This window comes from Elgaria multicarinata, chromosome 1 (genome assembly GCF_023053635.1).
Source record: "Elgaria multicarinata webbii isolate HBS135686 ecotype San Diego chromosome 1, rElgMul1.1.pri, whole genome shotgun sequence".
Classification (NCBI taxonomy): Eukaryota; Metazoa; Chordata; class Lepidosauria; order Squamata; family Anguidae; genus Elgaria; species Elgaria multicarinata.
The window spans coordinates 130,713,188-130,728,412 of record NC_086171.1 but is presented as its reverse complement, the minus strand read 5'-3'; the positions used below and the strand labels follow the sequence as shown (position 1 = coordinate 130,728,412).

Here is a 15,225-nt window from a genome sequence, read left to right as displayed (position 1 = left end):
AGAATTGTAATCTCTTCTCATCTGCATTCTAAAATATCTAGTATGCAGTTTATGTGAAGGTTGATTTTGGGTTTTTTGTGATTATTCCCTATTAAATATTTAAATACTAAAATAGAAATGTTTTAATTCTTCATTATTCTACTGCTTCCCTTAACACTTTTCATGATGAAGATGATGAATAACAGCTTGCTTCCTTCAAGCTGAGTTTGAGTGTTGATTCTGATTCTAGTTTAATGTTACATTCAAACGCTGAACTATGGTTGATCTTAAGCCAACTTCACAACACATTATTAGGGAGAGTGCAACCCCGTCCAGGACAGGGCGAACATCACCTCGCCGGACAGATGAACCACCCGCTAACAGTACCTCCATCTTGTCTGGATTGAGTCTCAGTTTGTTAGCCCTCATCCAGTCCATTACCGTGCCCAGGCACTGGTTCAGAACAGTCACTGCCTCACCTGGATTTGATGAAAAGGAAAGGCAGAGCTGGGTATCATCCGCATATTGATGACAGCTCAGTCCACATCTCCGGATAACCTCCCCCAGCAGCTTCATGTATATGTTAAACAGCATAGGGGATAAGATAGAGCCCTGCAGAATCCCATGGTTTAGGAGCCACGGCACAGAGCAATAATCCCCCAGCACCACCTTCTGGAATCGGCCATCCAAGTAGGAGCAGAACCACTGCAACGCAGTACCTCCAACTCCCAGCTCAGACAACCTATCCAGAAGGATACCATGGTCGATGGTATCGAAGGCCGCTGAGAGGTCCAGGAGAACCAACAGGGTCACACTCCCCCTGTCTCTCTCCCGACAGAGGTCATCCCACAGGGCGACCAAGGCAATTTCCGTTCCAAAACCAGGCCTGAAACCCGATTGAAATGGATCTAGATAATCCGTTTCATTCAAGAGTGCCTGGAGTTGTCCTGCAACCACCCGCTCAAGCACCTTGCCCAGGAAAGGGATATTAGCCACCAGCCTGTAGTTGTTAACGTCCTCCGGGTCCAGATTAGGCTTCTTCAGGAGCTCATCTTTAAAGAGGCCGGCACCACTCCCTCTCTCAAGGAGGCATTTACAACCTCCTGGACCCAGCCGGTGATCCCCTCCTTATTTGATGTAATAAGCCACGAGGGTCAAGGGTCAAGCACACAGGTGGTCGACCGGACTTGGCCAAGCACCTTGTCCACATCCTCGGGCCTCAATAACTGAAACTCATCCAATAAAGCTGAACCGGACGGCGGTTAATGAGGCAATGGTCACTAGTGAGGTTATATATTTTGTTTATATTTTGCTGTACTCTTATATTCAACCATAAATTTCTCTATATACCCATAAAGGGACTGTGATACTCCATATAAAGGATGATGACTATGATATCTCTCTCCTGATTTGAACTATTCCATAGTTAAGGATTTTTAACCTTCTTAGATTCATGCCTGGATTATTTTGTAGAAACATTATTTTATTAATTTTCCTACCAAGAAGTCTTTGATGTGGATTCTTACTGGTTAATTCTTTCAGACTGGCACATATAACCTTCTGTACTTCTGTTTCACACATAGGTAGAAGCTCCATTCATACCAAAATGTAGAGGCCCCGGTGATACCAGCAACTTTGATGACTATGAAGAAGAAGATATCCGTGTGTCTCTAACAGAGAAATGTGCAAAGGAATTTGCTGATTTTTAGTACTTTCTGGAGGATAAGAGGACATCAGGGCTCACATTGGGATCTTTGCACTCTGTTAACTCATGAGGTGGAGCTGAGACCATCATATGTCAAAACAATTACCTAGTTACTTCATTCCACAAAGCTGACTGAGGTCTTTATTGCCATCTTCCATGTGTGCAGTTTGCACCAACCCTTATAACTAGGCACAATTAAGCAAGCACGGTTTGTGCTGTAACACAGAATATAGACCACTTTTCCTATTTACCTTTTGGGTTCTGTTGTTTCCTTTGTTTTCTGTGTATTGTTAATTTCCCTTCTCTTCTCTTCCCCCCCCCAATCCCCCTTTTAAAATGAAGTAGCCTTTTACCCAAGAACGCTCCATTTTATTTTGAATAATGTATTTGTGTGAATGAAACTGAAGGTGTTCTGGCTAGTATGACTTAGACCGAAGTGAAAGATAAGTGTTGCTTCTAGTCTGTGTGCCAGCCAATCCTTCTGTGTCTGTCTTCGTGTCTGAGGCTACAGTTCATAGGTTTGTATTTTTTTTTAGTACCTCAGACTAACCCTAGCCAACATCATTAGCATCTTTGAAGGTAGTATTTATCGCCATATGAGTGTATGCTAATTGACTTAAACACTTCTTCCTGGAGACTGACCAAACTTAGTTAGTATCAAAATTGGACAGTTTATGTAGGGTACAGTAGCTAGACCCCGTGCCTTGGTTTTTCTACATTGCTGGCAGTTCTTCTCCCTGCCTCATATTTCTCTTTCCTTTTTGGGGGCAGTAGGTAAATACGCCATAGGCATACTGTGCCACGAGAAGCACAGTCTCTATAAGCAGGAACAATTCCATTCAGCCTGGGATTTGGACCATATTTAACCATGCTTAATTACCTGCATTTAAGTAAGTAGTTATTTAAATGGGTTTTTAAACACCTTAAAACCTAAAACACTTAAGATTTGGTCAGTATTGTCAGAGACTAGGACTGATTTTTAGTAATGTCAAATGTCGGGGCTCCTGAAGTACTTCACATTTCAACCCTTTTTTATGGAAAGGGGGGAAAGCATCTCTTTTTTCCCCCCTTTAAATCTCTTTAGCTATGAGAATAAATGGTTTAGCAAATGGAAAATTTAGTATTAAAATATGATGCATTGCTAGATAAACATGGTATTTCTGTTAGCTGTGAAGAATAAAAGAAGTAAATGCCAAGTTTTTATTCTGGTATACTATATTAGTAAATCAAGGGTGGAGTGCTGCTCCAATCATGGTTCCTATCAGCAGCACTTCATTCACATGAAAAAGAGACAAAGTTTAAAATTGCCACCATCCGTGATGTGGTGTCTTCATTTCTAACATGCTTTTCTTTCAGTGAAATGGAATGTAGAGAATTGTTTGGGTTGAATTAAGTTTTGTATGATCTCACCAACTGACTTAAAAGGGTATCGCTGCCATGTGCTTGCTTCCAGTACTTCTACACACACTTCTTTCAGTGTCTGTTAACAATCAGTGGCTCAGCGCACCTTGTGCTTTTAAATTTATCTATACACCTTTTTTAGTTGGGCACTCAATTTCTGGTTTATCTCAAAATGGCTTGTCTTAAGATGGCTCATCGGTATGTTTAAAATAAACTAGGCTCATGTTTTATGAACAATTTACATGCATACAAGGATGAAGTCTTTTTGTTAAACTGATCTAGATTGCTATGTAGTCATGGTGTTCTGTAGAATGCCAATGCAGATGACACCATTGGCATTGCTTCCTTTTAATTATTATTATTATTATTATTATTATTATCATCATCATCATCATCATCATCATCATCATCATCCCGCCTTTTGCCCAATACTGGGCCTCAAGGCGGCCTTACAAAATTTAAAACATATACATTTAAAAACCTATGAAAAGAAATAAACAAAATAATAATAATAATAATAATAATAATAATAATAATAATAAAAATATCAACATTAAAACATTAAACATTTAAGATACACGACAATTTTAAAAGTCCTTAACATAGATGGAGGCCCAGATTATTTGCCAAAGGCCTGCTGGAACAATGAAGTTTTTGCCTGCTTCCGAAAGCATATCAAGGAGGGAGCCAGTCTAGCTTCCCCAGGAAGAGAGTTCCAGAGCACTGGAGCAGCCACCGAGAAGGCCCTCCCCCATGTTCCCACCAAGCGTGCCTGTGAAGATGGTGGGACTGAAAGAAGGGCTTCTCCAGAAGATCTCAAAGCATGGGCAGGCTCATAAGGGAGAATACATTCTTTCAAATAACCTGGACCCGAACCATATAGAGCTTTATAGGTCATAACCAGCACTTTGAATTGTGCCCGGAAACAGACTGGAAGCCAGTGGAGCTGTTTTAACAGGGGAGTTGTATGCTCGCTATAACCAGCCCTGGTCAACAGTCTGGCTGCAGCTCTTTGAACCAGCTGGAGTTTCCGAACACTTTTTAAAGGTAGCCCCACATAGAGAGCATTACAGTAATCCAATCGGGATGTAACTAAGGCATGTATCACTGTGGCCAGGTCTGACATCTCTAGGAACAGGTGCAGCTGGCACACTAGCTTTAACTGTGCAAATGCACTCCTGGCCACTGCCGAAACCGGGGCTTCCAGGCTCAGGGCTGAATCCAGGAGTACACCTAAGCTGCAGACCTGTGTCTTCAGGGGGAGTGTAACCCCATCCAGCATAAGCTGAATCCCTATTCCCTGATCTGCCTTTAGACTGACCAGGAGCACTTCTGTCTTGTCTGGATTAAGCCCTCATCCAATCCATTATTGCCAACAGACACCGGTTTTGCACAGAAACAGCTTCCTTGGAATTGGGTGGAAAGGAGTAGTAGAGTTGGGTATCATCAGCGTACTGGTGGCACCGAACCCCAAAATTCCAGACAACCTCTCTGAATGGTTTCATGTATATATTAAACAGCATGGGGGACAAAACAGAGCCCTGAGGGACTCCACAGACCAACGGCCAAGGAGTTGAACAGGAGTCCCCCAGCACCATCTTCTGGGTCCGCCCCTCCAGGAAGGAATGGAGCCACTGTAAAACAGTGCCTCCAAGTCCCATCTCAGCAAGGTGGCCCAGAAGGATACCATGGTCGGTGGTATCGAATGCCGTTGAGAGCTCCAGCAGAACCAACAGAGACAAACTCCCCCTGTCCAGTTCCTGGCGAAGGTCATCCACCAAGGCGACCAAAGCTGTTTCTGTCCCATAACCAGGCCTGAAGCCAGATTGAAATGGATCTAGATAATTCATCTCATCCAGGAATCCCTGGAGTTAGGAGGCCACCACACGCTCCAATACCATGCCTAAAAATGGGATGTTGGAGACTGGCCGGTAGTTATCCAATACAGTGGGGGTCAAGGAGGGCTTTTTCAATGTGGGTCTTACCACTGCCTCCTTCAAGCAGGCTGGCACCCTACCTTGGCACTGATCACTCCACTTACCCTCTCGGCCAGTCCCCCTCTGGCTGCCTTTATAATCCAGGAAGGGCAAGGATCTAGCATACATGTGGCAGCTCTCACATCTCTAAGGATCCTGTCCACATCGGACTGTGCAAATTGAAAGGTATCCAATAATACTGGACAAGCAGGTGCCAAGGTTACATCCACTGGGTCTTTATCAACAATAGCATCCAAGTCAGAGCAGATCTGAGCAGTTTTGTTTGCAAAGTGCTGGGCAGATTGGTCACAGTGGGCTGTTGAAAGGTCTGAAATCTCTTCTTGGGGGCCAGTGTGTAGAAGGCCCCTGACCACCCAAAACAGCTCCACAGGACAGCTCTTTGTGGCCCCAATAGTGGTAGAGAAAAAAAGTTTTTTTGCTGCCTGTATTGCCACGGAGTAGGTCTCCAAATAGGCTCTAGCCCATGTTCGATCGGATTCACTCCAAGTTTTCTGCCGTCATTCTAGCCTCCATCTCACTTGATTCATTTCTGCCAGTTCCCTGGAAAACCAAGGGGCTGGTGGCTCCACATCATGAGAGGATGCTCAGGAGCAATTGTGTCCACCCTCCACCCCTGGCTATTTCTCTATTCCAGAGATCGACCAGGGCTTCAACAGAATCACCTGCCGAGGCAACAGGAAAATCCCCAAGAGACATCAGGAAACCATTTGGATCCATCAGCCTCCTGGGGCGGACTATCTTAATCGGTCCTCCACCCCTGCAGAGGTTCTGAGTGCCAGCAAGTCTAAACCCCACTAGGTAGTGATCTGTCCATGACAACGGAACTGTAGAAAGTACCTCCACTCTCAATCCCTGTCACCCCATCCAGCACAGAAAACAAGGTCCAAAGTGTGCCCAGCAGCATGGGTGGGGCCAGATATTATTTGGGACAGACCCATGGTTGTCATGGCGCACATGAAGTTCTGAGACACTCCCAACAGGGCACTATGACACTCCTTTAAATAAAAACCTCTGTAGACATTTTACAGCCTGGAATAAGATAGTACCGACAACCTTCTGTATGTCTTTTTAAGTTGTCAAGCAATTTTGCACATCGTTCGGAGTCTTGCCATTTTTGTCCACTCCTGTCTACAAATGTGCAAGACAAGCATATGATACTTTGCGGTAGCAAATTTTATGTAATAAATATATTGTCACATTAATAAATTTAAAGAATTTGTATGGAAAACGTTACAATCTTTTGTATTTCATCTAGACTGAGGACATGCTGTTGTATGCTAGCTGTATGCGATAAATTCTACAGTAACTTTGTTGTTTATGGACTTTAAATATTTTAATAAATGCTGGAGATCACCTTTTTGATTCTAGTATGAATTTTAGCCAATACTTTAATTGGATGAAACACAAGACATGCGTCTTCTTTAAAATAGGTTGCGAGACTTCGTTCTGGATGTCCATTAAGGAACGCAAGGGGACGAATTCCAGCATGTCAGAGAACTCAACTCTAGGTGGTCGTGTGTTTTGTTTTTGTTTTTTTAAAAAAAACAAGCTCTTGTTTCCTTATGATTTATGCTTGTATAACTATTTTAACATGTGTCAGATCTAGAAGTTCAAAATAAATCCTGCAATGGAGTAATAGACTGGAAATAAAAGGGGTTGGGGCAAAAGATAAGGAGGTTGTCATTTACAAGGCGTTAGAGTACGAACCTGGCAATAGGTTACATGGCCCTGTCATTTTAAACACACACAAGCCACGAGACGATAATGATGCCTGTATTTAATTTCAGAAACCCTTTCCATCTTATGAAATACTGTATATTTGACAGTAGAGACTTGTTCATTTCACACAATTTGAGGAATTAAATGTTGGACTGTATGGTATCTTTTAATGTACTCTAGTTGTATGTAAACTCTCATTTTCAACATAGAGGATTGTATCTCATTAAGTAAATTGCTTCTTTTATTTTCTTGTCAGCTGCATTAAAACCCTTATTTTTAAATCCTTTAAGTACTTTATTGATTTCTTTGCAAATAATTAGTTTGCTACAATAGTGTGCAATACAGTAAGAGTTTATATACAAAACTGCAAATTAAATTATGTACAACACTGCATAAAGACTGTGCTGCTTTTTTCTAACCCAGGATACACTATCATGTATTCTGCTTTGTCCTAGGTCCCAGAGTTAAGTGCTCTTTGTAGAACTTTACTGTAGAGAGTTTTTGAAGAGAAGCCTGCACATGCTCTATAGTAGGCTGATTGAAGCCTAATTCCTAATTTGAACAGGCAATAACTGCTTGAAAACAAAACTATGTGTTTGTGTTTTGTATTGGAAACTTTTATTTTGAAGTGGGTTATTCAGTGCAATCACAACTCTCAGACGAGCTTGTGCTAGAATAGATGAATACAGCCTAACTGCATGGGCAGATGTCTGTTCAAAGCATGGAATGGTGCATACTCAGTTCTGTTTTGTAACTGAACCTAGCATAACATTAGAATTGGGCCTTAAAGCTGAAACTTAGGAGAGATGGTTTTTTGTGGGTACGGGATGGAGGAGAGATGGTAAAAGCATTATCAATGGGCAGTAGCTGTGATCCTGACCACTATGGCCAAGTTATCACTAACAGTAGAGATGATAAACCTGTGGGCTGTAACTGCTTCATATTGCAGATGGCTTAATATGATGGAATGCTCTTCCATACACACAAAATTCTTCTAAAATGCCCATTGGGGAAAGGCTACAATAATATAATTTCCGGAGAGGTAGCCATATTAGCAGGAGTGGCCCAAGACCTTTTGCTGCATGAGGCAAAGGACAAGATGGTGCTCAATTCAATTCCATGTACAAAAGCCAACTAGACTGGCAGATGGATCTGTCTCCAACACTGATTAGGGGACAGCATTTTCCATTGCCCTGAAGGCTGCAGGCAAATTTAGGGGGCACAGAGCAGGGCACATGGCCCTTAGCTATCTCCTCCAACATCTTGTTGCCACCTCCGGCAACTGCTTCACTCTGGCTAATGGTAGGGCTGGCCCTGCATGTTAGTCTGTTCCAACAAAAACAATAGTGAGCCTACTTCATCAGATGCATGACGTTAAAACTGCATGTATCAAACAAAGCGGACAGCATCCATAAAAGCTTATTCCAGAATAAATTTGTTAGTGTTTAAGGTGCCACAAGACTCCTTGTTGTTTTAAGTTAGTATACTACTAGGGTGACCATATTTTGGAAACCAAAAAGGAGGACAACAGCCAGCCCCAAGGGGGCGTGCACACCAACATGCCCAGCCCTCAAAGGGGTGTGCCCACCCAAACATGGCCTTGGTCACATGTCTGATTTCACAGCACACAATTAAGACAAAGCTGTTTCTACATAACATCTTAATGTTAAAACCACTGGAATAAAGAACAAGTGAGACATTCAATGCATCTGAAATTAACTTCATTCATTCCTATTTTTGTAACTTTTGCTATACTCTGTGGGATATAATCTCCCCTTCCCTCATATACACCACTGGCTATGGCAACAGGAAAAAGTTACATTTTTTCCATTAGTCACATCAATCACCAGCATCACATCATATAACTTTTTTACAGAAAACCTTCAGAAATTAGGCCTACCAAAATACATGCATGCCAACATCCAGAAAGCAGACATACTTAAAACATGTTCAATAGTCAAGAAAATTCTGAATCAGTAAGACGGCATGACTTGGCAAAGCCCATCATGTTAATCTAGAAAAACCACGAGCAAGAAAAGAGAGATAGATGATGATGATGATGATGGCAACCCTGTTAATTTTTTAAAAGATTTTTAAGAAGGATGAACAATTATCAGAAATTGTTACAAAATATACGCCATGCCAATTATATCAAACAAATTGGAGAGGAAGGTCTATGGGTTGAAATGCATTATTTTATAGGAATGTCACCTTCAAATCATCCCCCTCCAACTCACACACAGAAAACTACAGTCTTCCCCAACACACACACTGCAAACACGCACATACATCCATTCATAGTCAAACAACCAGGCACCCCATTCAGACATCATCACAGCAATACACTCACCCACTGCCAGCACGCGCACACACACACAGAGTCAGGATCACCCACTCCAAAACACATGCACACACATCCATTCAGTGAAACAGCCATGCAACCCATTTACCCATGCACTCTCTCACACACACACCTCTTACCTCCTGCTTGCTGCTGCTTCTCTGGGAGAGGCGATGGGAGAGGAGGCACGGGAATGCATACTTCTAGGCCCTCCTCCCGCTACCGATCGAGGCCTTGGCTGGCACTATCCCGGAGGCCAAGGAGAAGACCAGATTGGTGCTGGGAAGGGCTGGAGGACGCGTTCCCAGAAGTCAGGAATGTGTCCTTTCCGGGCCTTTTCCCTGGAAAATGGGGAGCCCTGGCTGCCCTGGAGAACCCCCAATTTTTCAGAGTTCTCTGGAGTTTTATGGCTCATCTGGTCATCCTATTTTACATGCGCTTACTAGCCATAATGCCCTTTGAATTTCAGTGCCTACCTGATTATGTTGTACCTGTTGTATCTTTTAATGGAGTATTTCAATAGCCCGCTCCTTGTCACTATCTGGATTTCTCCTCTCTTTTTCTCCCCTGTTAAGTCAGACATATTGTAGATAAGTGTATTTCAAACCATTGCCCTGCCTGCCTGCCCGCATACCAAGTGTTCCTACCTTTTGGGAGATGGATTGAGTGTTATATTCAGGTATAGTGAATTAACTATTATCCCCTTGACAATATTGTATTGTCCTCTTGACAAAAGATTCCTTTTCCTTAACCTAGCAAAAACCTTTGTGCAGGCTATTGTCCTGCCAGGGAAATGTATAGAACCCAGTTAAATTCCCAACATACAATAGAGCTTGAATTCAGTAGCCATGTGTTTATTCGTTCAGTCGCTTCCGACTCTTCGTGACTTCATGGACCAGCCCACGCCAGAGCTTTCTGTCGGCTGTCGCCACCCCTAGCTCCCCCAAGGTCAAGTCTGTCACCTCCAGAATATCATCCATTCATCTTGCCCTTGGTCGGCCCCTCTTCCTTTTGCCTTCCACTTTCCCTAACATCAGCATCTTCTCCAGGGTATCCTGTCTTCTCATTATGTGGCCAAAGTACTTCAGTTTTGCCTTTAATACCATTCCCTCAAGTGAGCAGTCTGGCTTTATTTCCTGGAGTATGGACTGGTTTGATCTTCTTGCAGTCCAAGGCACTCTCAGAATTTTCCTCCAACACCACAGTTCAAAAGCATCTATCTTCCTTCGCTCAGCTTTCCTCATGGTCCAGCTCTCGCAGCCATAGGTTACTATGGGAAATACCATTGCTTTAACTATGCGGACCTTTGTTGTCAGTGTGGTGTCTCTGCTCTTAACTATTTTATCATGATTTGTCATTGCTCTCCTCCCAAGAAGTAAACGTCTTCTGATTTCCTGGCTGCAGTCAGCGTCTGCAGTAATCTTTGCACCCAGAAATACAAAGTCTGTCACTGCCTCCACGTTTTCTCCCTCTATTTGCCAGTTATTAATCAAGCTGGTTGCCATAATCTTGGTTTTTTTGAGGTTTAACTGCAACCCAGTTTTTGCACTTTCTTCTTTCACCTTTGTCATAAGGCTCCTCTATTCTTCACTTCCACTGCATATTCATTAGGAATATTAGTGAGCTCATATCTAACTGATCTGTGGGTCTTCCCTATTCTTTTTAGTTTGATTCTAAATTGTGCAATAAGAAGTTCGTGATCTGAACTACAGTCAGCTCCAGGTCTTGTTTTTACTCTCTGTATAGATGTCCGCCACTTTTGGCTGCAAAGGATGTCGTCAATCTGATTTCGGTGTCGGCCATCTGGTGAAGTCCATGTATAAAGCCATCTTTTAGGTTGTTGGAAGAGAGTGTTTGTTATGCACAGTGAGTCGTCCTGGCAAAATTCTATCAGCCTACGTCCCGCTTCATTTTGTTCTCCTAGAACAAATTACACAGATTGCCAAGCGGATAAGAATAGTATATTGCAAGGAAGGCCAGTTTCTATGTTCTCAAGCACCATTGTTTTATTCAGACAACTAGCTGATATACCTGGCGTTGCTCAGGCCTGCGAGGTAATCATCTTAAAGCAGAAGGCTGGTGCTAGGCCTGCGAGTTAACTTTTAAACTAATTAAATTGCCCAAGGCATGCTGGAAGTTGTAGGCATAAGCCTAGGTCCCTGAATAATGTGTTCATTCTTGAATAACGTGTGGTGAGAGACAACTGGAGGGCAGGCCTTCTTAGTTGTAGCACCCTGCTTATGGATTTATTTTTTCCAGGCAGGCTTGCCTAGTGACTGAATTAATGGCTTTCCAGTGACAAGTGATTTCCCCCACTCGAAGGCCTTTTAACTTGATAAGATTTTTTATGCTGCGTTTTTTCCCTGTTATAACTAAACTACAACATTCCAAGACAGATGCAGGAATTACTGCATAAAGTTTATGACTTTTATGTAAAAGCCTTACTATACCTTTGGAACAGAAGAGTGAATGGAGGAAAGACTGATAGCTGAGGCTAGAATGGAATGGTAGCGGGTGAGTGGCCGTTGGAGAAAGTCAGGTAGAAGGAGAACAAAGAGAGAAAGTCAGGTAGAAAGAGAACAAAGACAGTTTATGAGAGGTCAGGAAAGTGGGGAGTGATTTAGGATTGAGAGATAGTGACCTGGTTTGCTAACCCATGCTTTATTTAAAATCAGTCACTCTACATGCCAGTACTACATCTCCCAGCATGCCTTTGGCTAGGGTGACCATATGAAAAGGAGGACAGGGCTCCTGTATCTTTAACAGTTGCATAGAAAAAGGAATTTCAGCAGGTGTTATTTGTATTCATGGAGAACCTGGTGAAATTTCCTCTTCATCACAATAGTTAAAGGTGCAGGAGCTATACTAGAGTGACCAGATTTGAAAGAGGGCAGGGCACCTGCACCTTTAACTGTTGTGATGAAGAGGAAATTTCACCAGGTTTCCCATATATACAAATAACACCTGCTGAAATTTCCTTTTCAGTACAACTCTTAAAGATACAGGAGCCCTGTCCTCCTTTTCATATGGTCACCCTACCTTTGGCAGCCCACAGGTGCCCGCATCCTCTGAGAGGCACTTCCCTTCTCTCCTTGCCAATGCTGCTTTTTGTTAGAGTATCAAGGAGTAGCGTTGCTGAGGACAGGAGGTAAGTGGCTGCCAGGTGATACGCCCAGCTCTGGCCAAGTCTTCCTGGGACTGCCTCAGCCAACACTTCTCGCCCAGCAAGTGCTTCATCAGGAGCTTATACTGAAGTGCCAGTGCTGAGAGTTGTTAAGCTCACATTTGGGCAGAGCAAAACATACATTTTATATGAACTGAAGTGTATGCCCTGAGGGCACGTGGTGCTCTCACCTTGGTAAAGCTAAGTCTTGAATTTAATCGCATAAGAAAGGTGGGATATAAATACACCAATGTTTTAAAAATAAACATGTTTCTTCTGAGTGAAATTATGGGCAATATTTTTACTTAATTAAAATTGCACAGGCATACCAGTGAGCCAGACAATATTCTTTCATAGGCCCCATGCAGCTTGTGGGCTCCTAGTTGATCATTGCTGAGCAGCCTTCCCCCAACCAACCTGCTGCCATCCAGATGTGTTGGACTATGACACCCAACATGCTATGTTGGTTGGTGGATGCTGGGAGTCCAACTCATCTGGAGGGCACCAGGTTGGTTGGAGAAAACTGCTATAGTGAGACTAACCACCTTGAATAAGGCTGTAGTCCTATGCACACTTACTTAGAGATGGGTCCCACACAACTCATTGGTGTTTACTTCTGAGTAAAGATACATAGGATTAGGGTGTTAGGTTTGGGCTAGGACACATCTACTCTGAAGCATATCCCATTGAGTTCAATGGTGCTGACTGCTGTATGAAGTGGCATTAGGATCCTGGCCCTCAATTCTATGCCCATGTTTTTAAAATCCCATTGAGTGAAGTCAAGAGGGCTTCCTCCATTGCAAAAGTACAAAGGATTGCAGCCTTAGTTAATCAATCCAGGCAAACATAGCTATTATTTCACTAACTGAATTGGGCACACAATTCTGTTTTGATTTGCTTCATAGTTGATTTGCCCTGATGTTCTTGACTGCATTCTGCTTCTCTCCAGAACATTTTCTTAAATTCTGCCTTGTGTGGTCATGGGTTCCTGTAATTGTGATCTGAACATTTGCTGAACGGAAGGAACCCAGGCCTGCAGTTCCCCCTTGTGGCTGTAGTACAGCATTAGTGTATTTGCTAAAGAAGGCTTTGCTCCAAAACCAAGGGATCAAAACAGTGCTCTTTAAATACACGACTTTTTCTTCTTTTCACTTTGCTGTTCTATGTAGGAGGCTGCTCCACAGAGTCCCCTGACCTTCTAAGGCCCATTTTTATGGGGAACAAGGGTCGGGTGGGGTGGGGGCTATAATATGGTGTGTGTGGGAGGTAGACGCTCCATCCACAGAAGTATTGTTCATGACACAACTCTTTGGATCCTGGTCAAGATTAACATTTACACAAGATACCATATTATTATAGTAGTAGTAGTATCCCGTCTTTTGCCCAATTCTGGGCCTCAAGGCAGCCTTACACAATTTAAAACACATACATTTAAAAACCTATGAAAAGAAATATACAAAAGTTAAAATATATTAAATATATTACAATATGAAAACATTAAACATTTAAAACACATGACAATTTTTCAAGTCCTTAACATAGACGGAGGCCCAGATTATTCACCAAAGGCCTGCTGGAACAAAGACGTTTTTGCCTGCTTCTGAAAGCACATCAAGGCGGGAGCCAGTCTAGCTTCCCCGGGATGAGAGTTCCAGAGCACTGGAGCAGCCGCCAAGAAGGCCCTCTCCCATGTTCCCACCAAGCACGCCTGTGAAGATGGTGGGACTGAAAGAAGGGCTTCCCCAGAAGATCTCGAAGAATGGGCAGGCTCATAAGGGATAATATGGTCTTTCAGATATTATCCCAGTTCCTCATTCACAGAATTTTACCTAGAGCTGTGAGGGTGGGGAGAGACAATTAGAGACCCTCCCACAGCTTTATCCATCTTTTTTTTCTTACACTGGAAGAGTCTGCACAATGCCTTTTGATGGTTAGCACAAGGACTGCTCCCTTTGAAAGCACACTTGCAAGGCCTAGGTTTTTCTAGCTACATCTCAAAGTTTAAAATAGGTAATCAGTAAATAGGTAATTTGCATGAAATGGGCTATTTGCATAAAAAAGATCCAAATGAGCAATTATTGCTTCTCCAAATCCACAAGTAGTATATGTTTCGAGTCATCTGACCATGGACCACAAGAATTACTGGCAGATCCCCACTTTATTCAATGTACACAGTGATGTTGGTGTACCCTGTGTCTGGGTCTGATCAGTTGTCTATTTGGGATTTGGAAAGAATGTTTAGTTAAGTCAGATTGACCAGTGCTGTTTGGATGTGTCTGGCCTTTCATAACAGCTTGTACTCCCTTCCTTGAGATATTTTCAGTGATTCTGCAGAGACTTTGGTTGACTAATTTACTATTTAGGCTGGGACATCTGGAGAGTAAGAGAATTGTTAATTATGTTTGGAGATAATTGCAAATAAAAATGCTAATATAGAAACCTGCCGGCCAGGCACAGCACTGCCTCCCCCCTCCCCCTTTAAAGTAGATGGCTGGAGTACTAGACTCACGGGGATATGGGGGGGGGATTAGAGTGGGGGGGTGGGGAGGGGGGGAAGGTAGGGGAGGAGGGATTGGGGTAGGAGGGTGGGGGTTTTATGTATGGAGTTTGTGTTTTTATGTAAGCAAGTTTGAACTGCTGAGCACAAGGGATCGGAAGAGATTTCAAAAGGGTGATTATGGATAAAAAGATAAAGGTATCAACACTCAATGTTAAAGGTTTAGGGGCAGTCGTGAAAAGGAAGAGAATAGAACAAATGCTTAATAAAGAGGGATCAGATATTATAATGATCCAAGAGACACACCAAGGCTCCGAGAATTCGAATATGATAAAATTAAAGTGGCTAGCCTATTATGAAAAGTCATTAGGGACATCAAAAAAAAATGGAGTGGCCACTTTGATTTCAAAAAAAAGTGGGTTT

At 42.8% G+C, this 15,225-nt stretch overlaps 1 protein-coding gene across 6 annotated transcripts in view; it reads left to right on the top strand.

Annotated features, from left to right (window-relative positions):
* The window catches only part of PRKACB (protein kinase cAMP-activated catalytic subunit beta), a 71,249-nt gene extending 64,646 nt beyond the window's left edge, over positions 1–6,603 (top strand). For all 6 annotated transcript variants that reach the window (XM_063136880.1, XM_063136902.1, XM_063136909.1 and 3 more), the window contains one exon: positions 1,563–6,603. In XM_063136880.1, coding sequence (XP_062992950.1) covers positions 1,563–1,688 — 126 coding nt within the window. In that variant the 3' untranslated portion in view covers positions 1,689–6,603. The remainder of the gene's footprint in view (positions 1–1,562) is intronic.
* Positions 6,604–15,225: the final 8,622 nt, after the last annotated feature.